This window comes from Papaver somniferum, chromosome 3 (genome assembly GCF_003573695.1).
Source record: "Papaver somniferum cultivar HN1 chromosome 3, ASM357369v1, whole genome shotgun sequence".
NCBI lineage: Eukaryota > Viridiplantae > Streptophyta > Magnoliopsida > Ranunculales > Papaveraceae > Papaver > Papaver somniferum.
This window is the reverse complement of record NC_039360.1, coordinates 59,886,957-59,913,449: the sequence shown is the minus strand read 5'-3', so window position 1 is coordinate 59,913,449 and position 26,493 is coordinate 59,886,957. Positions and strand designations below refer to the sequence as shown.

General features: G+C 35.5%; 2 protein-coding genes across 2 annotated transcripts; one reads left to right on the top strand and one right to left on the bottom strand.

Moving 5' to 3' along the window:
- Positions 1-708: 708 nt before the first annotated feature.
- On the top strand, positions 709-7,904 carry LOC113359487. Its single transcript, XM_026603109.1, has 11 exons — positions 709-964; positions 1,046-1,476; positions 1,756-1,815; positions 2,049-2,120; positions 3,752-4,351; positions 4,466-4,534; positions 4,644-4,748; positions 6,044-6,163; positions 7,178-7,267; positions 7,349-7,582; positions 7,679-7,904. The coding sequence occupies exons 1-10, from the start codon at positions 709-711 to the stop codon at positions 7,463-7,465; spliced, it is 1,920 nt and encodes a 639-aa protein (XP_026458894.1). The 3' UTR covers positions 7,466-7,582; positions 7,679-7,904.
- A 2-nt stretch (positions 7,905-7,906) lies between these two features.
- Positions 7,907-11,691, bottom strand: LOC113356270 (farnesylcysteine lyase-like). The gene is made up of 6 exons (XM_026599361.1): positions 10,912-11,691; positions 10,644-10,817; positions 9,111-9,470; positions 8,855-9,030; positions 8,461-8,698; positions 7,907-8,186 (listed from the first exon to the last, which is right to left on the bottom strand). Exons 1-6 carry the CDS (start codon positions 11,422-11,424, stop codon positions 8,112-8,114), a joined length of 1,536 nt encoding a protein of 511 aa, XP_026455146.1. The 5' UTR covers positions 11,425-11,691; the 3' UTR covers positions 7,907-8,111.
- Between the last annotated feature and the right edge of the window lie 14,802 nt (positions 11,692-26,493).

Sequence of the window (26,493 nt, the reverse complement as noted above, 5' to 3'; positions counted from 1 at the left end):
TTTTGTGTCAAACACTGGAGATTTTAATACCGACGTTGGGGTGTGAAATACTAATGGGCGGTTTTACCACAAACGCCAGCGCTTTTGGCTCAAACGCCAGCGTTGGTGCCAAGCTCTCCCGATCTTACATCACGCGCGCGCTACATGTTCCATCTCACTCAACAAATTTGTTAGTTTGTACATCTATTTTTCATGTTTGTTGAGTCCATAGTGGGATCAAAATCAACAAATCCTTGTTTCGTTGAGTCCATAGGAAGGTATCTAACCCAAGATAAACTATTCAAGGCAAGATCATGCCAAATAGATATTGTAAGTGACAAGTGAAAATAGAGCTTCAATCCATAAGCCGTTTGTACAAATTGAGTTGGCAACTTTGCATAGTGCTTCCTAATTACTACTTCTTAATTCTTATATTATATATGACTGTACCTTCCTTTGTAGGACGTTGATAACAGTTTGGCCTAGTTTGACCCACTGAGGAGAGGACATTGATTCAGCTCCATTTTCATTGTATATCGTGTGTGGTTCATGCTCACCCACGTAAGTAAGTATCTTTGGGATTAGATTTTACAGCAATACAACTATCGCTGTCCACTGTAAATTTTCAGCGAGCATTAATCAAATCCCACCCACCCTTTGAAACCATTTATAAAACTTGAACTGTAAACCCAAAATCCATTTACAAACACCACCACCACCCTGGATACCATGGATCCCGTCAACACAGAAGCATCAGAAACCATAAGCCAACAACCTCCCAAGACACGTATACTCCGTGTAACTCTCATTAGAAAAGTATTAAACAGTCCAAGAGACAAATATAATAAAGTTGTAGAAGCTATTAGAGATATAAAACAATCTTGGAGAGGTTATATCAAATGCAAAGACTACACCATTAAAGAGCTTGAAGATGGGATTTTGCGTTTCAGTTTTAAGTATTCATATGACAAAGAATGGGCCATGGGTATGAGACCATGGGTGCTAGGTTGTCAAGGTTATCTTCTAGTGTTATAGGAATGGTGTCCTTATGTTCCACTGTCATTAGATCTGGACATATTTCATACTAGTCCATTTTGGATTCAAGCTCATGGTATTCCTCCTGAGTTGATGTCTCTGGAACTGGGTTTTGATATTGGGAAAGTAGTATTTGGTGCTGAAGCTGTGCGAGTTGAAGTGGATCGGGATGATAATGACAATGCTATTTTGAGGATTAAGGCTATGGTTAATGTGAAGAAAAGATTGGTTGGTGGGTGTTGGTTATGTCTTCCCAAGAATGAAGATGGTGTTGATGATAAGTTGTTGTGGGTGCCTTTTAAGTATGAGAAATTATCTTATAAGTGTTTCTCTTGTGGTAGTATTTGTCATTCAGCCTTTAGTTGTTGGAATGATAGTTTGATTAGTACAAATGTAAATAAAAAGCTAGACTATGGTGATATCATTGTTAGTTATAATGGTGGTGAGAATGAAAAGCCAATGGTTAGTGTATGGCAGATATTCATTGATATGAGAAAGATGGGTAATGGTTCATGGTTGCAGAATTAGTTTCAGTGGGGGGAAGGTGAATCATACCCAGATTTGGATGATTGTGAACCTAATTCCAAAGACGGAAGGCAAAGGGAAGGCAGAATTGTGTCAGGAAAAGATGGAATGGATAGTCGTGTCTATGGAGTAATTTATGAGAATCTCATTAGTGTGGTTCTCCAACCAAAGCCATAGATTTGATTGATGCTTCTAGATCAATTTTGGTCTGTTTAGTTCAAGAGGCATTTTGCTAATCATGTTAATGGATATGTGAATGGTATTTTCTTTTTGATGGTACTTTTTTCTGGATTTGATGTAAAGGGAAGGCTTAAAGAGTTAAGTACTAAGCCATAGATTCTGATTTGTGATGCTAATATTATGTGGTTAATGTAGTTCTTTTGAAAGCTTCCGTCGAAATGTTGCTATCAAAGTTCGTGTTTATCATTTTAGCAAAGATTTCTGATTAATTATGCATAGATGGCAACATTTTCACTTTCTTGATTTTGCTTCAGTTTGTTTCTTTTTAGATCACTCATGACAAAGCCACTGGAAAATCACATTTTGTGGCCAAGGATTCCTTTACATATCCAGTGTTTCAGGCATGTCCTAGGATTTGTTTGGGTAAAGAGATGGCATTCCTACATATGAATATGTTAGTTGTGGAAATATTACGACGATTCCAAGTGGTCCTGCAGAAGCAACTGGTCTTGAACCCGTTTTTGTTTCTTTTCTAACCTCAAAAATGAAAGGTGGTTTCCCAGTAAAGATTCAGAGAAGGAATTGAAGTCATATAGATATATCTATTGTGGTTCTAGTATATACTCAATCAAGTACTTTTACATATGATTGTCCCATGTTTTCATTTGTAATTGTCATGTCAACATCCAACTTTGGTCTTGTCCTGTAATATCTAGTTAGTTTCAAGTCAAGCATGTGACATGGTTATTGTATTGAAGTATTTGAGAGACATAACTCTACAACAGCGTTCGGACTGGTACGCACAGAAATGCAAATTAACCTGGTAACTTCGTCACAGACTTAATCTAAAGCTTTATTAACATGATAAAATTCCTCCAGAGATGTTGTTACACTTAAATACTTTGGCCGGCAGGGTGGCTGTTCGAGTGCGAATTCGTGCACACTCCTTAACGAGTGTATATTTCACATTTCAATCTCTATCCTTGATTTAATTTAGGGAGTTATGTAACGAGGGTCATGATTCTAAATATGGAGGGTAATGGGGCCATCAGTTAAATAATCAACCAATCAGAAAAATATATGAAATATACACCCGTTAGAGGAGTGTGAACAGATTTGGATTCGTGGATGTTCCATTTTTGTCATGGCAAATGCCAAATTGTACTAGTGTACTCGAAACAAATCCGATAAACGAGGGGATAGAGGGCAGTAGAATGTGGAAGCAATTAGATATTGCAAGTGAACTAGAGCTTCAATCCGTTAGCCGTTTGTACAATTTGAGTTTGCATCCTCCGTTTGTAGGACTGTCAATGGATGTTAACGTAACGAATATTGTCTCTTCCGCTACCGCTGCCATTAAAAATTAGCGGATATCCGTTATCCATTAAGTTCCGGCGGAAATAGGAAAATCAAAAACGTTGCCGTTACGTTGGATTTACCGGATAACGGATATTTATCCGTTACCATCCGGTACAAACAAAAAATAGGCTAAAAACACATATCAGCTATTAAATCCAACAAAACAGGTTCTAAATCCATGCCACACACACACAAAAACAGACATACAAATATTCAGATGTTCTAGGCTTCTAGCAAAAGAAAAAATCATATTTTCTGAAAAGAAAAAGACATCTCCATGACTCCATCTCTATTTTCGACGATACACAAACACAACACAAGTGAAAAAATTTACACGTGCAATACGCACGTTAGCGGATAACGGAACTAAACCTAACGGAAATGCACGGTTCCACTACCGTTACGTTAAGAAGGGATTATCCGTTAACTTATCGGTATCGGATATCCGTTTACCGCTATGTCGGACGGTAGCGGTAACGGCTAACGGATTATCGGTATCGGCTAACTGAAAATCGGTATCCATTGACAGGCCTATCCGTTTGGAGTTGAGGGATGTGCTTTCAGAAAAGTTTTTTAAGTTCTGGAGTTGACAATAACAGGTATTAAAGTTTTGTAGTATTAATTAAAGAATTCATTTAAAAGGGCCGGAATGTAATTAAAGACAATATTTCAGGGTCTTGACAGTAGTTTTCACTCATATAGTTTATCTGATATTCATGTCTCAAGTTGGGAAGTAGAAGAAGCAGCAAAAGCCATGAGTGGTGCTCTAATTCTTCTCCCTTCAGCTCCGATTCCTTCAAAACCCTTCACAGTCTCTTCTGCTTCTACTTCTTCTTCATCTTCTTCTACTTCCTTTTCTCTCTTCAGAAACTCATCTCTCTCATTTCAGCCTCTTAAATCATCAATTAAAAAACCATCCACTTTCCGTGATTTGAGGGTTAGAGCTGATGATGGAGATGCAGATGGAGGAGGTCCAGATGATTATGATATGGAAGATGAAGAAATGGAAGAAGTTGATAACAAAAAAGATTACGATGTAGAGTATGAAAATCTTCTTACTGTTTCACCCTTTTCTACTTCTTCTACCGGTGGGGATGAAATTGAAATGTCTGAACAGAGTAAGAGCTTTGTTTCTACACAAGGTTGGGATTCTGAGATGGTTGTTGATTATAGGATTAACGAACAAGAATTCCATAAGATTTGTTTACTAGAGTGTGATTTTTTCATTAGGAAACCTCCTGATCCTGATAATGATGTCTATGATTTCCGTGAGGTGAGAATTCTCTCATTTTGAATTAGTCTTGAATGTTTTTAGTCATTTCTGTGTGGTAATTTGGGTTTCAATGTTTAAACCCTAAACCCTGGTTGATGTTTGTGGTTTTTGCAGATGTATGTAACGCCTCCAGATACAGATGTTTATTCAATCCCTAGGGTTTTAGCACCAATGCCACAGAAGGTAAATTTTTACTATGCAAGATGTATGGGTAGAGTGAGTTTCCTTCAAGGATAAGAGTTTATTAACATTTTTTTTGTTTCCTTGCATTTTGTTCTTGTTGAAATGGTAGTATATTCGATGTGCAAAAAGCGATTATGGATGCTACAATGTGACTGAGCCTCCAATTGACGCACCTCGTGATCCAATGTACAAGTCAGAAAGGGAAATTGCGAAGGTATTGTTTAACTATACCTCTTTAGGATGTGGCATGTATTTCTTGTAGTATTTGGCTATTTGCGTGAGATAGTATTGATGTGTTAAGTGGAGTTGATTATAAATTTATTTTAATATTTGTTGTCCATTTACTGTTTCAGTGGGTAACTATGCTAAGATTTTATGAGATCCTTGTTACACTTAAAAAAAGGAATGTAGTAGGGGAGGAAATTAGAAAGAATGTCTATAAGATAGAAATATCTCCTCTTCTGCCTTTGAATTTTCTGGAAAACTAGGATGTTCTGGGCTGATAAGTGACTTTGCAGCCTTATTCTCGAATAAATATGTAGTTTTCAGTCTTCCTCCTTATTCTCTCCCTCAAAATTGGTGCTTGCCAAATGCTTAAATCAATTAAGTGTTTTATTGACGGATAAACAAATCATCACAGGGCGTGCCTGTCCTGGAAGGTGGATAAAGTAATCCATGTTGGTTAACTTGTGCATTTATAAATCAAGTTATATACGGAGAGGATAACTAAGAAAGGTTATGTCGCAAGGGGAACCCATATAAGATTTTACATTGTCTTTTCAAAGATCGTGTGATACAATTTTGTATTCTTTTGATGAGGATGTGGCCATGCATTTCGTTTTGGGTTGGTGCATTAGAGCAGGGGAATTTTCTGTGAAGAAAGGATTAGATTATGTTGAGATGTTTGAATCAATATAGATAATTACTTGAGAAAGTAAAAAGATGTGTCAGAACTGGCAAGGATACCATTAGAGCAGGGGAATAGTAGAAATGGCAATGTCAGTATATTTGTTTGCTGTGGTTTCACATTCCATTAGAGTTCAACTTTCAAGGCTGCACCCAGATGGTCTTGAAAACAATTATTGTTCTGGACTGTGTGCTGCCTAGTTTCATCTTACATGGTGGGACTAGAACTTCTGGATTAAAAAGTTGTATTGGTGTGTCATTCATCCAGCATCTCATACAAGTATATTGGTGCTTATGAGTTGATATATTGCTTTTTAGTTATCAAAATGAATTCATTTTGAACTCAGTCATTCTGCCAAGTGGTCCATGTTTAGTTATTCTAAATCATGAATGCTCGTGAAACCTTTGAATCTATTTTAGTACCTTAATTCTAGAATTCGCTAAGTATTTTACTTTTGGAAAGTTGCTGCTCTCCAAGTTTGTTTACTTACCTTTCTCTGAGCTGTACAAGCTCGTATAAAATCTCATTAGGACCTAGGATGTATTATTGGATATTCTTGGTGCTGATGATGGTTTCTTGTGTTCTGGAATTTTCTGTAACAGGTTTTCTTATCAAAACACTACAGAAATAGGAGATCAGGTGACCCTGATTTCGTTGTTGATTTTGAAGAAATCTACGTTATCGACTCAAAGACAAAGTCAATCACCAGAGCAAAAGTTCTGGTCAGTCATTTTCCTGACAGATTTTCTTTCAGCACCAATTGTTGTTGCATAATGTGTTTATTTTATCTTAAACCCCTCAACATTTTGAAACTGTCATATGGATCAGGTATATTTCTATTTGTGAAGGATATTACTTTAGGAAGGTACACTGGAGCTAGCAATTTGATCTTGTTTCTATCGTATGTTTCTCTAGTTTAACCAAAAGGTTGACGATGAATCAGGGCTAGTTTTGTAGATCACTAAGAAAACATGTACTACTTTATTTTCCTTCGGCTAGATGAAAATCCTGTCTATTCCTTGAGGAGGGCATGTGGAATCTCGGAATGACTATATATAGTATAAACAATGTGAAAAGTTAATGGCTTATTTGTTAACCTCTAATGTGGACTAAAGTTCACCTGGATTCCTTTTCTTGCTTAATAGAAGGGTGAAAACAGCTGGGTCATAACCTATTGTTAGGAATTCTCAGTTCATTCGTCTATAATACGATGGTGTGTCTTGGTGATCTTCAAAAGAATATTAATCTTGCCGAAACCATTTATTTGCCTGTATACTTGCTTGCACGAGCCATTTATTCGACTCTGCTGCTATTTTTTGTTTTGGTAAAATTAAAAATTAGAACTGATGAATTAATAGTACTTACAAATTAACATAGCTTGTAGTTGTTATATGTTTTTGACTTTTTTCATGTATTGGAGGCAGTTACTTCCTAATAATTAGATCTTCTTGGATATATAAGTGTATCACCTTCCCATCTACTTAGTAGCATGTATTAGAGAGAAATCTTACTTCTTTTGTAATTAGGCTGTTTGGGAGGGAAGCAGTGAATATCAGGGACACGTTCTGGCTCTTATGCCCAATAAGCGTAGATGGATACTAAGGGATGTATGTGTCATGATTCTTTCTTACAGTTAGATAGTTTGATAAATTAGTATGCTCCTGTATGCTATTTTGGAATGAGGCGTTTTTGTTTTGTTTTGTTTTGATGGTGATAGCTTTGATTGCTTTCGTTAGGTTACGGTTCCAGGTGGACGAGATAGAGATAGGAAGAACGACATGCTTATCATACGCGACAATGGGAACTCTTTCAAAATTATTGATAGGGTGAGTATCTGCACTGATATGCTTTTCTTATAGTTCATACCTCTTATTAAAGTGTTAATTAATTTGGTTGTCCTACTTCAGAGTGAAAGGGCTGACCCAACCACAGTTATAGAAAGAGAAGAATGGATTAAAACTAGGCAAGATATGGAGAGACACCTGCGAAAGCTTCGAGACTTCAGTGTCTCAAACTGGTTCTAATTGCCAATGGAGTTCGCAAGTCTGTTGTAGAAAAAGCTTGGCGTAAATTGAGATTCGCTGCTGTAAAGGATGAAGACACTTGTATGCTTATCTAGAATTATCTGCTATATAACGAAGGTGTGTTTGATTATCTTATTTTGTTGGAACATGGAATTTCGAGTGTGGTGGTTTCTAATAATATCTTATACCGTATTTGCTGTCTCTTTTGTGCAGTGTGCTAGAAGTGCAAACCTTTGCTCTCTATTCCAAGTGAAGTTGGTTGTTATTTACTGAGCTGTTGTACCGTCATCATTGTAATGTAGTAATTATAGGTAGCTTCTTATACACTTCCAGAGAAGTGTTTATCCTAGGAAGTTTTGGTGTGTCAAGCGTAGAATAGTGCTTTCCCTTGATTGTATTGGGAAGAGTAGGTGATAGCATCTTTGTTAAAACGATGTGTGTATCCAAAAAACAGGGAAATTAAATTTAAGAAGGTAACAGTTTTGTGTTGCACTTAATTAAGTGATCCTCATCTTAACTGTTGTCCGAGAAGTCGCCACTTTTTCTTTGTATTTGCTGAGTTCAAGAGTGGGCAGCGAATGCAGCAATAGCTTTCTGCAGACTAAGAAGAACCTCCGTTTTACGATTTGCTGCTTTTGTTGCCAGTTTATAGGAAAATACCTCCACCACCACCATAGTCAGTTACTGTTGAGGGGAAGCAGCAGTAAGGGCAAAAGTGAACCTACGTAATTGCCAAATATGAGTCTTTTTCTAGCGTCATAAAAATATAAAATATAATTGCCAAATATGAGCTCTTCATTCTGAGCTCTCTCTCTCATACGTTCATTTTATCAGAAAAATTATGCCTACAAAAAACAACAAATTCCCACTTAACCAGAGCAAACTTATAATACCCTGTACATGAAAAACTACTCAGAGAGTCAGAGGAACAGGTTTAATTCCAAATCTATCCATATGTCCATGTATATACACCTCCTTCACAGCTCTACATGTACCTCAGAAACGAACTGTCTCAAATGCGACGAAGTTGATGTGTGACCACAGCAACGTGATAATATGAGCCGCGCAACATTTTCTGCTGCAACAGCGCCAGTTTCAATTGTGCTGGCTGCATTTTCGAAGGCATTGACATAGTATAAATGCAACCCATCCAACACAAATGGGGAAAATACCTCAGGTGCATGGTAGTGAGGGTATGCACCCCAGTTTATCCGAATCACCTCCTTCACCGTTCTGTAGACATCAGGAAATAGCAATTAGAATGCGCAATGAACTCTATATCAGAACAACCAGTTTGTGACTAAGAATTTGCGCCGTTACGTTGCTATGAGATAGTTATCAAGCCACTAACCAAACGATGGGATAGACAGATAAATACATAAACTATACCTGAATAATTGATCAAGTAATGTGTCTTCCATGGGTGCACGAGAGAAAATCTTGTAAGTCATATCGTCTTCACTGTATTTCTTGAGAACAGAAATGCTGGTAAAAGGTAGGCTGGGATCCTCGATGGTGCCCACGCATTCTGGAATGTTCACGACCGAATTCATTCCAAAATAACCCTTCAAAAACATCACTTTCATTCAAATGACCAGCAACATGGTGCAATTTAAGTAAGACGAAGAATGAATATTGTACTCACAGGGTTTAAGATGCCCCTAACAAAAGTAGCATGTGTGTGTTGTAACCTCCTTTCAGGAATTGAGATTGGTGGGGAAAAGCGGATTTTAACCTCATCCAATGGTGTAGCAACAACTGCTACTCCACAGGAATAAGTATTCCCTGTGGTGGAGTTCAACTCATAACTCCCTCCGATATGGGAAACAGATTCAATTTCTTCATGGAGATGTAATGTAACATTTGAATGCTTTATAAGGCCAGCAGCAATCTGCCAGTTTCCTCCTTCCACTGCCCATAATCCATCATCACTCCCTGCCATTGAAACCGCTCCAGCAAGGCCACTGATACTCATACTCTGCCCGTAGTTGATTCTTGTGATTACCTGCACACATAGGAACCCATGCATTAGTAGGGATTATACAACATCACCACAAGCAGGACGAATATACAGCTCTTGGATTATTGGGCTTGTCTAAACATTATTTTCTACAAAATACAGAAAGAAATGGTATTGAATCAATCTCTGGCTATCTAGCAAAACATATTCCTGTAAGGGAAAACTTATTGAGTATATGTTATACACAAGAGCAACGCATAAACTTTAAATTCTCCCGCGGAATGTGTCAGAGAAAAAAAAAAAACTTTAAATTCTAAGAACTATAAATCACAATCCGTAAGAAATATAACTCATATGAATTTATTTGGTCTACATGTCCTCATGCAAAACATTGAACGTGCTTCAAGCCACTAATCAATGTACATACAAGAAAATAAGATACTTCGCAGGATATTCACATCCTGATAGTATTTAACAACTACAAGTAGATCATCAATCAAATCATAACATTGCATAACCTACCAGCTAGAAAGAAATTCTATGAACTTACAAGCATATGAATAATTAAATAAGAGCAGGAAACCACTGCCATCTAGAAGCGAAGCATTCAAAAAACATGCTTTCTTTGAAGGAATTGTGTTAAATTAAATGCTACCGCTTTCTTCACACTAAAAGAGACATGAAAGCCTGCACGAGGGTCCAAGAACAGAACCAAATATTGCGAGCGGGTCGGCAACACATTCCTTAACCACCTCGCACTCAAGCTATCAGATATTCAGATCCAAAGGTCTAATTCAGGATGCCAATAGTACATAGTGAACATGACAGCTACCTGATTTCAGGTAGAGAATTGGCACAAGCACATTCTAAATACAAGCTGAGTAATGTATAAGCGACCTCTGCATGCATAAACACGAAAGCAGGTATTGCCCCTACTAGGTGGATAATCCCTCGACCAAAACCGAAACTGAAGCAAAGTGAAAAGGCAGAACCAAAAGAACAGGTGCTCAGTAGTCTGAGCTAGTATAATCAGAATGCTCAAAGCTCTACGATTATGTTCATTTCCACATGGAGAGTTCTTTGACTGGTGTGTAGAGCACACGTAGTAGTGGTGACTGGTGGTCGTGGTAGTGATACTGGTTTGAGAATGATGATAGAGGTAAGGAAAACGTCTAAGCAAAACATTAAGAAGTAGGATAAATATGAGGAGATACTTACAGTAATGAGTTCAGATATGAGTTTAGGAGCTAAGCCAGCCTCAATCAACTCCTCTTGTAGAGTCCCACGAGTTAGGTTATATAATTTTGACCATTTCAGCATCTCCTCCACAGTCTCAAAAACTGGTCGAGATTCAAGATCAGTGTAATAATTCAAAAAATTACCCAGCATAGTCTGAAACATCAACAAAAAAACAACCGAAATCAAAATTCATAAATTCATGTTAAAATTTAACAACAAAAATAAAAACATAAATAGACAGACAGACCTTTATGAATGGATCCATTTTGAGGAGGGAGAGCCCGTACCGGAAAAACAAGCGGAAAGAATTGTAAAGAGAAATAAGTTTTCTGTTATTTTTATTATCAAGGGTTTTAATGAGAAATTGAGAACCATCCCAAATCCCCAAAGAACCATCAGAGGGTGTTTTGATTTTCAGGTTAAGCAAATGAGTGAAATTCAAAGCATGATAGTTCTTCGGATGAATGATAGATCCACCAGCTTCAAATGTATCTCCCCCAATAGTAACTGTAGCTGTTCTTCCTCCAACAATTCCATTCCGTTCAAAAATATGAATTTCACCGATTAAATTCCGATCTTCTGAATACTTTCTAAGGAAATGAGATAGTGATGAACCTGAAATACCACTACCTATTATGCAAACTTTGTTTATTTTGGGAGATTTAGTGATTTGTGGATTACAAGATGATGGAAGAATTGAAGAGGAAATTATGATGATGAGTAGTATTGATAAGAGTGGGAAACGAATTTGTTTGACCATCTCTTTCTCTCAGGCCCTCAGCTAACTCCTCTCGTCGGCTCTCTCTACTTCTTTTATTCTAGTAGTTTTTAGCTCCGACTTATTTTAATTTTAATTAAGTAGTGGTTGTTAGAAATCAGCTCCTTAATCATGCTTACTAAATTCTTATTAGCTATAAACAAGCTGTTTGTAAACATAATTAACAGTTCCTGCTAATAGACTATTCTTTATATGCTTTAGGATCACATATTCTATATCTTCATGTCAATAGATAGGAAGTTTAAGTACATACCTTAGTTTGTAGGAAAAAAGTAGAACATGAAAGCTTGTAAACTTTAGCGTTTACTGCAATTAAATAAACTTCCACTTCTATCTATTTTTGTTCTTGAATGATGGAATGAGTTTTCTTTTTAAACAAGATTTAGAGTGGAGTCCACCTCATGCTAAGTAGAACATGTGTCAATCAACCTACCATCATAAGTTGAAAAACAGTCCTACAATATAAGATATCAACCAATATGTCATTCCTTATCTTAAAAACAAGATAAACAATACATAGCATTACTCACTCATTAGTATTAATGCTAATCCAGATTAATTAAAACACAAAGCACGTTTTATTGCTAAACCAACACAAAGTCTAACATCTCCCACTTTGGTTAGCAATAAAACCTTTTAGTTTTTCAGAAAATCATTTCAAAATCAGACATGGATTAGCAAATTGTAAACTGTAGGCGGCCACCAAATTTAGAAAACAATAAATTTAACCAATGAGTAAACTGTCATGTATAACCTTATCCTCAAGACCAACAATACGTTAGATTTCGACAATGAAGACCCGCATACCATTTAAAAGATACATAGACCATTTCCATAATCAGAAAACTAGGCGGGTTATCAATCTCGAGTTAATCTTTACTGGCATACTAAGGACATTAAAATTAATATCCCAAAAGAAATCTCTTTATGCCTTATAGAACCGACTTCTTTATGATTTCAAAAAGGCTTGCCAATGTCTCACTCAAGAGACTACATTATGCTTATGATCTCAAAAAAGATCTGCCAATGTCATCAGAAGACTACAACATACTGTTGATCTCAATAGAGATCTGCCAATGCATCACTTAAGACACTACAACAATACAAAACAATAACAACAAATAAACAAGAGATGTTCATATGTAAACTGAAGTTGATTTGATTATATATGCAACCAAAAAACATACATACTTCAGTTTTATAATTAAAAGAGATTAACAACACTCATAGATGCAACATGCTCTTTAAACACTTTAGGGCTCAAACCTTTAGTCATGGGATCTGCAAGCATGCGTTCAGATGGAACGTGAGAAAGAACAATTTCTCGATCCTTGATTTTGTGTTTGAGCAGGAAATACTTAACATCTATGTGTCTCACTCTTCCCGTTCCTTGACTGTCTTCAGCAAAACTTATTGCAGCTTAGTTGTAGCAGTAAAACTTCATAGGTTTAGATATTGAATCTATAACAAGAAGGCATCTCATGAAGTTTCTTAACCAAACAGCTTGAGTAGTTGCCTCATAGCAAGCAATATATTCTGCTTCCATAGTTGATTGAGCCTGAATTGATTGCTTCACACTTCTCCATGATATAGAACCATTAGCGAACATAAAAACATAGCATGAGGTGGATTTCAGGCTATCCGAACCTAGGAAATCAGAATAACACTCGACTTCCAATTCTTTTGATCTTCGGTAAACAAGTTGAAAATGCTTTGTTCGCTGTAAGTATCAGAACACTTTCTTTACTGCCTTCCAATGAGGTTCTCCTGGATTGTGCTGGTAGCGTCCTAACATACCAACCACAAAGCTTATATCTGGGCGGGTGAAAATCATGGCGTACATTAAGCTACCAACTGCTGATGCATACCGTTTCGAATCTATACAGGTCCTCTTAAAATCTGATTTTGGGCACTGCAGTTTGTTAATAACATCACCTTTAACAATAGGTGCTTCACTCGCTGCACAATTCTGCATTTCAAACCTCTTGAGAACTTTATTGATGTAAGTTTCTTGAGATAAACCTAACAAACCCTTGTTTCTATCACGGTTTATCTTTATGCCTAGAACATAAGAAGATTCTCCTAAGTATTTCATCTGAAAGTTAGTTGAGAGAAAATTCCTAGTATCATACAACATGTGAAGATCATTAGTAGCAAGCAAGGTATCGTCAACATAGAGAATCAAAAAGATAAACTTGCTCCCACTAGTTTTCAGGTAAATGCACCTATCTGCCACATTTTCAACAAAACCAAATGAGGATATTACTTGATCAAACTTCATATACCATTGCCTAGAGGCTTGCTTCAACCCATATATAGATTTCTTCAAGCAACAGACTTTTCCCTCTTGATCTTTAGATGTTAAACCTTCCGGTGGTACCATATAAATTTTCTTATCTAGATCACCATTCAAAAAAGTTGTTTTCACATCCATTTGAAACAATTCCAGATCGAAATGAGCTACCATTGCCATAATAACTCTAAACGAATCTTTCCTGGAAATAGGAGAAAAGGTTTCTTCATAATCAACACCTGGTTCTTGAGTATACCCTTTCGCAACAAGTCTCGCCTTGAATATTTCGATACTCCCATCAGCATTACATTTGATTTTGAAAATCCATTTACATCCAACTGTAGTTGCACCTTCTGGCAGATCCACCATATCCCATACTCCATTCTTGTCCATTGATTCTAATTCTTCATCTATGGCAGGAATACAATAGAGCGAATTCTTTCCATTCACTGCTTGTGAATATGTTAATGGTTCTTCCAAATCATCAACAATGCCATCTGATTCTACCATGAAAGTACTAAATCCGGGTTTTACGACAGTTTTTCTTGGTCTAGCAGATCTGCGAAGAACTATTTCATCCTTTTCTGCAGCTTTAGATGATTCTGGAACATCAATAGTGGATTCCTTTCGAACTGAAGTTTCAACATCTGCATGATAATGTTCTTCTTCAAACACAACTTATCGAGTTTCACTCCCACTGATTTCATCATTCTCTAGAAACTTAGCATTATTAGTTTCTGCAATTTCGAAAGGTCTGGATGGAAAATAAAAGCTGTATCCTTTTGATCTGTTTGGGTAACCAACAAAGAAACAACTTGTAGTACGAGAATCAAAAGATTTTTCCGAAAGATTATATAGCCTAGCTTTTGCTGCGCATCCCCAAATATGAAAATGATTTACACTAGGCTTTCTACATGTCCACAGTTCATAAGGAGTCTTTGGTACTGCTTTAGTAGGAACACGATTCAGTATGTATGTTGTTGTCCGTAAGGCTTCTCCCCGAAAGGACTCAGATAGAGTAGAATTGCACAACATGGTACGAACCATGTGTTTGTAGGTTCTGTTTCGCCGTTCTGCTACCCCATTTTGCTCTGGTGATCCAGAATTGCTGAATTGATGCACAATTCCATGCTCTCGATGAAAATCCAGTAATTTTCCATGAGATTCTCCAAAAGAGTCTGTCTTTCCGTAGTATTCACCTCCCCTGTCACATCTGAGCACTTTAAGCTTCTTGTCAGTTTGATTTTCAACTTCTGCATTGTAAGTTTTGAAAGCTTCAAGAGCATCATACCTTTCCTTAATGAGATAGACATAACCGTAGCGAGTATAATCGTCTATAAATGTAGTATCGCTGCGCACCTCTAGTAGGAATAGAAAAGGGACCACATATGTCTGTACGATTTCAAGTAAATCTTGACTTCGTATTTTTGTCTTCTTTCTAGTTTACACAAGTTTTCCTTTAATACAAGCGATACAAGTGCTAAAATCTGAAAAATCCAGCTTTAGAAGAATATTTTCCCTTATAAGTCTTTTCATTCGTTCTTTAGATATATGCCCCAAACGTTGATACCACAACATGGAAGAGTTATCTGAATTTAAGCTTCTTTTGGTGCCTTTAGAAGTATCAACATTCATACACAACGCTGAATTTACAGAATTGAGATCAACATTTAACTTGTAAAGATTATCCACATTCGGCCCAAAACCAACCAGCTGAGATTTATGATACATACTGAAACAACCACCGCCGATAGAAAACGAAAAACCCTTAGAGTCAAGCCTACCAACTGATATTAAACATCTTCTTACAGTAGGTACATAAAATACATCAAAAAGATCCAAAATATTTCCAGAATCCAGCGGTAGTTGCACATTCCCAATGGCTTTAACTTCCACTCCTTGAGCATTTGGCATATATAGACACCGATCTTCTTTACTTAGTTTCCTCTGGCTTTTGAATGCCTGCAAGGAATTAGCAGCATGAATGGTTGTTGCGGTGTCTAACCACCAAGTATTCAAAGGAGTATCAACAAGATTAATCTCAAAACACATCATATGAAAATCGGTACCTTGTTGTTTCTTTTTCAGCCAATTCTTGTACTTAAAGCAATTCATCTTCATGTGCCCTGCCTTCTTACAGAAATGACATTTAAAAGGAAACTTCTTTTTCTCCTTATTAGTTTCAGATTCATCTTTTGGAGTTTCCTTTTGCTGCTCTTGAGGTTTCTTAACCTTTGCTGATTTCTTGAAGGTTTTCTTGTTGGGACCAAGAGTAGTAAAATGTGCATATTCCTTTGTTTCACGTCGCTGCCTTTCTTCTTCTTGTACACAACGAGCAATTAACTCATTTACATCCCATTTCCTGTCACTCGTATTGTAATTAACTTTAAAAGTCTCAAACTGTTTCGGAAGTGAATTAATCGCATGTTGTACAAGAAAATCATCTGTAAGATTCATATCCATCCCCCGTAGCTTGTAAATCAGATCTTCCATTTGAAGTATATGATCCCGAATACTCCCTTCACCACTATACCGCATAGAAGTCAACTGACCCATATGAGTAGCAATCATAGACTTTGCCGAACTCTGAAACTGTGACTGAATAACCTCTATTAGCTCTTTAGCCGTATCTTTCAATGGAATTCCACCTCTAATGGCATCTGGAATCGCACTACGGATAATCGTAATACTCATTCTGTTTGCCTTTTCCCATTTCTGGAAATCTAGTTTTTCATTTCTAGTGGAAGTGTCAACAAGCATGTTTGGTTTAGGTTCTCTAAGATCAATATCATAATCCAAATAACCAAGAACTATATCGAGATGTGACTTCCACTTCAGGTAATTTGTACCACTAAGAGGCTCAATACCAGCCACAAGACCTTGAATTTGTGCAGGATTCATTGTTGTAACCGAAAAGATGCATATACAAATGATATATATGTGTTTAAACATAAGAAACCATTATAATCCTTCAAGTTGTTTACAACACCAGCACATGAAACTTCATATAGCATAAATCAGAACTAACAATTGTTATTGAAACTTCATGATAACAACATTCTGATCTCAGACTTGATACAATCACAACTTCACCTTTGGGTAAACTTGTAATATACCAAGTCTTAAACACAAAACAAGACTAATCAGCCTATGCATAGTATTCAACGGAACTTTTAAACCTTTGGGTCGAAAAGATCTATCATTTACTATATATAAATAGAATATCTTGCTTCATTACAGATGTTACAAGTATGATTAACCTTTGGGTATCGTCATACGAACAACATCTGAAATGCAACTTTACATAGTCCTTTCATAACGAAAATATGTATCTTTTATCAGCTCCCTAAGTATCACTTTGGCGACACATAGAAACGATAAAAGTCACACCAAGACTACTAAAAGGCTTCATATAATTCTTTAGATCAGCCTTGTAACATGACAACAACAAAACACACATACTACATGATTTGAATCTTAGGAACTTCATGTTTAAACTAATATGTGAATTGTTTCCATTTCATAATAGTCACAACAACTACTAAAACATGTTATGTAGAATATGTTATACCTAGGGCTCTGATACCAATGTTAGAAATTAGCTCCTTAATCATGCTTACTAGATTCTTATCAGCTATAAACAAGCTGTTTGTAAACATATTTAACAGTTCCTGCTGATAGACTATTCTTTATATGCTTTAGGATCACATATTCTATATCTTCATGTCAATAGATAGTAAGTTTAAGTACATACCTTAGTTTATAGGAAAACAGTAGAACATGAAAGCTTGTAAACTTTAGTTGTTACTGCAATTAGATAAACTTCCACTTCTATCTATTCTTGTTCTTGAATGATGGAATGAGTTTTCTTTTTAAACAAGATCTAGAGTGGAGTTCACCTCATGCTAAGTAGAACATGTGTCAATCAACCTACCATCATAAGTTGAAAAACAGTCCTACAATATAAGATATCAACCAATATGCCATTCCTTATCTTAAAAACAAGATAAACAACACACAGAATTACTCACTGATTAGTGTTAATGCTAATCCAGATTAATTAAAACATAAAGCACGTTTTATTGCTAAACCAACACAAAGTCTAACAGTGGTTACTTTTTAGATTTTACAAATTTAAAGAGTGTTGTTGATTCAACTTAATAGGAATAGTGAGACTAAAATCAACTCGAGACGAGAGAACTTTGAGATTTCTATTTATCTTGTCCGAAAGAGATTACGAAAACATCGATAACAGAAAAACAAAACTAGATACACGAACTATAAGGTAAAGATAGTAGGATCTGGCTTCACGAATCCCTAAGTGAAGTCTTTTAGTCGTAAACCTAATTATATTTCTCTGAGGAAACATAGGTCAATAGAGGACAACTATAGCAATCAACTAGGACATAAAGTGTCAGTTCCTAGTTGAATGAGTGTCTCTATTTGTATATGTCCAATACTAGGGGTTGCTCAGAATTCAAGCTGAGATAACTTGAGATTCAAGCAAACACTTTCTCTGTTTAGATGTGAAGCTCTTGTTAGGGTTTCAAGTAAGCATGTGAGAAGTTTTTCTTGAATATACCCAGTGGTCCGGATACATGAACCGTGTATAATGATAGTTCTTGGAAAATATGTCTTTCGAACTAGTAAGCAAAATCGCGTTCATTTAAACACTTAAGATTTTAATCATGATACACGTACACAAGGTGTTTTAGTAATTAATGATGTCTTAGAGGTGTTTATGAGAGTCATAACAATGCTAAACATATTTTATTTTTTTAAATAAGTCTTTGAGCTTCTGTTAGTATTTACTGGACTGTTGGTGAAACGGTTCGTGAACCGTAAGGCAGTTCACTAGTCAGGGTGCTACGGTTCGTGAACCGGGTTCGCTAACCCTACTTCCGCTTGTGAACTCAGATGACAGCAGTTCGTGAACTGGGTTCGCCAACTGTTATCCCTTTTCACTAACATAAAAACTCAGATCACCATGGTTCGTGAACCATATTCGTGAACTGCCCGTTCTGAACTTAAGGTTTGCGATCTGGTTCGCCAACCTTCCTATATTCCAGAAACTCAGATATCCTTGGTTTGTGAGATGGTTCACCAACTTACTTTGAGTTGAAATTAAAGAAGTTTTGAATTTCTTTCTTTGATGTTTGAAACATTCCCAAATGATAAAATCATTGCTTGAGCAATTTTCAAATGATCCACAAAAATTAATTCTTAAAGAATAAATTGTTTCTAACTAATATTGTTAAGGACCTATGAACATCCAATGCTTGAATCATATTTCGAGATGTTTAACAAGACTAGCTTGACTCGAAATTTCTTATTTGCAATAAATCTACTAGAAGTCATTCGACATAGTCTCATAAAGATAGTGAGTAAAATAGAATGGTTCAGTCTTCACACACCTTGTTGATGGAGTTCTCCAAGTGTATTCGTCGATCTTCAGTCTTCGAGGGTGATGTCTGATACTCAACTACCAAATTTATACCTAGTCTGAGAGTTGACTTAGTACACATAGTTTTGTTCATCTAATATTGACAACAAGCTTGAGATAGCAAAACTTGTGGGTTCAACCGAGCAGTGCTCCAATACCTTCGATTATGCTTCAAGTACAAGAGACGATAAATATCGTTCTGAGATGGTTCATGAGTATCTTACTCACCCAACTTATTGGTAACAAGAAATTGGAACCACCCTATCATGTACGTAGCTTGAGATGGTGGAAATAACAGATAAGTAGTTCTTTTATTTTTGTGTTTTGGTATAATTGTGATTCTTCCGTATATATGTCTTATCAGATGCGTCCAATGAGTTCTGAATACCTTCTGATGCTTCATAGGATAATGAAGAAGTATTTCTTTCTTGTGAAATAGACATTAATAGACTTATCATATCATGTTGAGCTTGCGGTGTCATGTTTTTCACTTGCACCTGATTCTGTAAAAGAAAGTCGGATTGACTTGGTGCTACCACATCAACTGCTAGTTCGAAATTTTATGAATCCATATGGGTATCAACAAATCTTGTACTCTTAACAATTTTTTCTCCCTGCCTATCTGACTCCTAAGTAAGAGACGAGAACATGATCCATGGGAATTATCGTTAACAAGCCAAGTTAAGAATGCTCTCATACTTTTCTAAACATTATGTTGATGTTTAAACTACGGTAGTTTTTTGATTGAAACCCAACTATCTTTTCGTTGAAATTTTTGGAAAACACGGTGCATTTAGTCAATTACATATTCTTATCGGATTATGTATCAATTAACTAATTTTTTCCATAAATATTGGTTGAATTTATTTTTAATAAAGACTTATCAGTGAGTCTCAGTGATGGAATCTAACAAATTTTATTTTTCTCGATAGCTAATTTAGCTAGTCGTTCAGGAACCGGGTAAGCCCATAAAGGTTCATATATGGTCCGCGGGTTCGCGAACCTTCCTTATCCTCTTCTTTCTCTACAATTCACGAACGGGAAGGAAAAATCTAGGGTAACAGAACCGGTTTCTATTCTCTTGCCTTTGGTGCTAATTTTTCTATAAACCTTGATATCTCTTGGTTAATTCAAGTTTATTTCATAAATAGAGCATCAATTAAGGTGATTATTCTCATAAAAAAAGCTCATTCAAGTAAGTTCCATCCTTCTTCTTTTTCTTTAATATTTATTATTTTTAGTAAGCATGGTTAGAATCAAAGGAGATGTTGGAAAATCTAAGAAAAAATCTAAGGGTTCTTCTCAATTGAAATTTACTCTCAAGGAAAAAGTGAATCTAGTAGTGATTATTCTCATAAAAAAAGCTCATTCAAGTAAGTTCCATCCTTTTTTTTTAATATTTATTATTTTTAGTAAGCATGGTTAGAATCAAAGGAGATGTTGGAAAATCTAATACAAAATCTAAGGGTTCTTCTCAATTGAAATTTACTCTCAAGGAAAAAGTGAATCTAGTAGTGAAACATCATGTATGATAGTTTTGTTAATGAAGATTATTCCAAAACCTATGACTGAATTCTTTCAAGAGGTATTATCTTGGAAAAGAAGTTGGTCAATGATCAAATGCATGCTAATGAACTATATTGTTTTGAAAAGTTTAACCTTGGTGACATTTTTGATGGTCATGGTGAAGGATTTGATATTCTCACAGGAGTATTCATGCTAATATCATGATGTTAATCTTGAGAAATTTTACTGTAGAACGGTGATTGGAAGAAGAGTTATTGAAGTTGATAGAGAATTGTTGGCTACTATTACAAGTCCCCCCGCGGGAGCTTTATCCTTTCCTAAACCAAGGAAAGAGAATCCATCATGTGAAACCATCTCAAATTAACTTAGTGCAAGAAGTATTAGTTGGGAAAATTGGAAATTTCCTACCAAAGGACCTTTCTATGTCTTGATGATCTTTGGAAAGTTTGAAATCCCAAACATTTGTCCTTCCACTATTGAACATAATCGTTGGAGTCGAGAATTTACGAAATTGGTTTACTTTCTTGATATTGGAGTTCAAGGTCTTGATGTGTTTGGTTGGATTATCCAACAAATGGCCACTATGACAAGAAATTGGGTTTTCCTTGTCTTGTTAAGAGAATTTGTCAATTTTATGACGTTTCTCCAATTGGAATTTCAATCGGTACTCCCTCTCCCATTCTCAAGATTTCCTTTAACCGTATGAGAATGAGTGATCTCAAAAGAAGAATAAGTCTTTCTCCATCCTCAATCAGTACTTGTGATACTACCTCCTTGGAGCTTTTACACAAATTCTTAAGAAAGTTAAAAAGGTATACAACAAGGTAAAGCGTGTACGAGAACAAGGGTGCTTGCTCGCTATAAATTTTCCCGAGATTAAGGATGATATGGAGAAAACTCAAGCTTCTTGGATTGGGTCGGAGAGTGAAGATTAAAATGATGCTTAGCTCCTTCATTTATTTTTAATTGTTAACTCCTAGTAGGAATTTTCATATTCTTATTTTTTAAGGAGGAACATTAGCTTTTAAAGTAGTCTTTGTGTGTTGCATTGGCTATTCCAAATATTGTCATCTTGCAAAATCCTCTATATGAAGACTTCTAATAGTAACCAACAATTATCTATTAAATTCAAAAACTTTTATTCCAATCATGGTTCTAAAATAAAATTTCTCAAGACTAACACCATGAACATTTGCATAGAACACTCTTATGAGAACATCAAATCCTTCATCGTGACCATCAAAGATGTCACCAAGGTTATACTTTTCAAAACAAGATAGTTCATTAGCATACATTTAACCCCTGACCAACTTCTTTTACAAGATGAAACCTCTTGAAAGAATTTTCTCATAGGTTTTTGGAACAATCTTCATTAACAAAGACTATTCTACATGATGTTTCGTTACTAGATTTACCTTTTTCCTTGAGAGTATATAACTTGAGAAGAACCCTTAGAATTTTTCTTAGAATTTCCAACATCTCCTTTGATTTTAACCATGCTTACTAACAACAGTAAGCTTGAAGAAGAAAAATGATGGAACTTACTCGAAAGTGCTCTTGTATGATAATAATCACTTCAATTAATTCCCAATTTATGAAATAAACTTGAATTCAACCAAGAAGTGTGAGATTTATAGAGAAATTCGCATCAAGAGTAAAAGGAAAAGAAACCGGTTCCATAACCCTAGATTATTACTTCCCGTTCACGAGTTATTGGAGAAGAAGGAAAAATAAAGAAGAGACCACACCCACTTCTTTAATCAACACAAAAAACCATAAAATAAAAAAAATATTTCACACTCTTTAATGAACCATTTAAAAACAATAACAATATTGTTGATGAAAACAATGAACCAAAAGACAAAAAAAATTTAAAAGAGAATCACACCCTTCAACGTTATTGTAAAGTGATAAAAAAGTAAAAGCGCATCAGAAGACAAAAATATTAAAAAAAAACATCACACCTTTCAATGTTTTTTAGCGCTCGAGGAGATACTAAAAAGATATTCTTTTATAAAAAAAAAACTTCAAAAATATAACACCATAATTAACCCATTAAACTAACATTCCATATGGGTTACAAGAAATTCCTTATCCGAAACACATACAGTTATCACACATTTCAAAACTTATTCAGTTATCGCGCTTGTCGAAATACATCCACACATTTCAAAATACAATCAGTTATCTATGCTATAAATTCCTGTAATATTTATCCTTGACTACAATCAGTTATTGGAAACAATTCAGAAAAATACAATAGTAAAGATAAACAAGCAAAAAGAATGGCAAAGAGAAATAAGCTTACAGTTACTTTATTATCAAGGGTTTTAATAAGAAACTAAGAACCATCCCAAATCCCAAAAGATTCATCATCAGAGGGTTCCTTGATTTTAAGGTTAAGCAAATGAGTGAAATTGAGTTTGCCTAGATTTGGTACCGCTCTCGCGGCCCGCACCGAAACAGTGCTCTTCCTCCTTTGGAAATAGGAACCTTGCCCATTCAGATAAACAAGTTTTAGGATACCTAGCATATGCATTGTCTTTACCATCTTCGCGTCTGGTACCAAATGTGCCGCATGGTTGGAATATGTTCAAATTGTTGCTACCAACAAAATCTTGAGCCATTCGAATGATGACACTAGCAAGACTATCCAAACTATGACTGTATGTTGTGAAACAATTCCGCAGAAAGTGTCAACCCTTGTTGCCGTTTTTAATTCATCGTTGAAAGCGGAGAAAAGAATTTTTCTTTGGACTCTTTTTAAACCGTCAACCAAGGAGGGGATGGAACATTCGACATCAGCTTTCCAATACGAAACAAGTTCCTTATATACAAAATCATTGTAACTGACTCTAGTTTGATTGTTGTAATCAATGAAAGAAAATTTCAAAAAAAGTATCAAGGTAAGCAAATATTAATAAGCAAAGCGAAGTAATGCAAATCATGAGTTATATGATACCGACCTCATTATATTCTCTTATCATTTTTTTCCTAGGTTCAGACAGATCCACCAAATTAAAATGTATCTCCACCAATAATAATCGTAGTTGTTCCTTCCTCCAATAATTCCATTCTGTTCAAAATATGAATCTCACCAATTAAATTCTGATCATCTGAATACTTTCTAAGGAAATGAGCTAGTGAAGAACCTAAAATACCACTACCTATTATGCAACTTTGTTTATTTTAGGAGATTCAATGATTTTTTGATTACAGGATGATGGAATAATTGAAGAGGAAATTATGATGATGAGTATTAATATTGATAAGAGTGGGAAGTAAATTTGTAATAAATATTTGTTTCCCATCTCTTTCTTTTAGCCTCACAGCTAATGTATCTGCTATCTTCCCCGTTTCTCCCTTACTTCTTTCGTATGAGCTCCGACTTATTTTAAGTCTTGTGGACTTTTTAGTTTTTACCGAAAAGTTTCCTCGTTTATGTCAATGCTAGATTACCGAAAGTGAACGGTTCGATTGCGGCTCCGTTATCACCATGTCCGGAACCGAATTATATTTGCAAGACCTGGTACCTTCAATTGTTCTGACTCCGGCTCTAATTTTCAGCGACCGGTACCAATATAGTACAATAACCTTGTTCCCCTTTAGTTTCTTTTTTTTTAATGTGGAAGGATCCACTTACAAGCTTATTCTCACATTATCATAAAATTTTGATGCTAATTTCTTTATAAAACTCAGTCGATTTTGAGCAGGGACGTGGCCATGAGTTTTTCACAAAGGGGAAAAACTATAAATTAACACAAATCGTCACAAAAAAGTATTAAACTAATTTAATTAACTTAATAGGTATCAAAATGTTGCATGATGTTCTTTTAATTCTCGAAAATTATCAATAATTGAATCCACGTTAAAATTCTTAGCAATTTGTTTTTTCAATATGCACAACCAAAGAGTCTCCAAGGAGTTCATCACTCATTTTGCTATGAAGTCTAATTTTGATAAAATTTTCATTTCCGAAAAAACTCTTTTGTTGTTGCAGTAGAAATTGGTAGGGTAAGTAAAAGTTTAGTCATTAGGTGTATAAGGGAATACGTAATCGAATTTCCATTCTCCACCAACCATTCACACAAACTAGATATATTCTTCAATTTCTTGAACTCTTCAGAAAAAACAACATTGTGCTCATAATGTCGAAGTTGTATCCTCAAGTGTAACTTCTCTTGTTTTGTGAAGTCCTTTGGATAAAACTTATCAACCAATTTGCAAATATCGTCAAAATGAATTTTCCCCTTCACGAGGATCCAAAGTTGAACTAAGGATAAAAAAAACTCCATATCTTCTTCGTTGAACCTGTTTTTTAGTTCTTGTAACTGAGCATCCATAACAACATTAAAACTATCCACACGGTAGTGTTATACTACCTCCGTCCCACTATTAGTATATGGTAAAAATACTTGAATAATGACGAGCTTCTACTCCTTTTACCAAGGGAATATATTTAGTGTTTAAATCAGGAACATCTATATTTTTAGCTGCACAAATGCAGTTACCTCAGTGATTAGTTTATTTGGCCTATCATCTCTCAACTTTTGAAGTAATACTTTAGTTGACGAAACAAGTTCCATAGCATTTACAATATCTTGAGATTAGTATTGCAAAGCCTGAGAGAGTAAGTCAGTGATAGCTATGGTTTTCCTCATGAGATGCAAGATGAAAACAAACTCAAAAGTATCCATATTTTCGTACGCCCCATATGTTATTGAGCGTTGTGAAGTATTGGTACCGTCTTGAATGACGTTAAGCAAAACTAGACAAGTTGAACTAAACATATCAATCAAGATTGAAACTGATCTAAAATGAGAACTCCAATGAGTAGATACAAGTCACTGTAAGATAGATATCATATATTCAATATTAGCAGCTTGAGCAATCATCAATTCATATTTGCGCTTACAAGAAGCACCAACAATATTGATAACCATATTTAATTTGATGAAAAATTGACCAACCGGTATATCTTCTTTTGCAGCAGCTACTAATGCCAATTGTAATCTATGTGTGAAATAATGAATGTAATAAGCATATGGACAATCATTCACAATCAAAGCTTGCAAACCATGCCACTCACCTCGCATATTACTTGCTCCGTCATATCCTTGTCCTCGAATATTCTGGACATTTAGAGTGTATTGAGTGAACATTTAATATATTTCTTGTTATAAGGTCGATGCGGTTGTATCTGAAACATGAACAATCCAAAAGATCGCTCTTGTATCAACTCATTATCAACGAACTTAAGCACTATTGCCATTTACTCATGGTACTGTCAATTCCCATAGGAGAATTTGTTGCTTGGTTGTTAGAAATTAGAATTTCAATACTTTCCTTGGAGGATTTGTTGTTTGGTTGTTAGCAATTGGAACCTCGGTACTTGTAGTTGGAGTCGATGAACCAGCTTTAGAGTCATTAGAAATTTTTCCTTGAAAAAATATTAAAAATTGTAGAGTTTTGTGTACCTTTTTTTCTCGACTATAATAATAAAAAACACCAATATCAGAGTCGGGGTTAACTAGTTCATACATAAAACATGAGAGAATTACAAACACTAACCTTTCTAGATACACTTTCATTTTTGTCGACATCCATTTATGTGTCATAATTCAATCTAAATAGTCCCATTCTACGTGAAATAGTTAGATTCATGTATTAGTTTTCAATTTTGGGAAAAAAAATTGGCAGTGCAACTTTTTAGGCTGACAAATGGTATAATGATTGTTTTATTTGTATACATATGCTTTAATGCTTTTTAAATAAACTCAAAATTCAA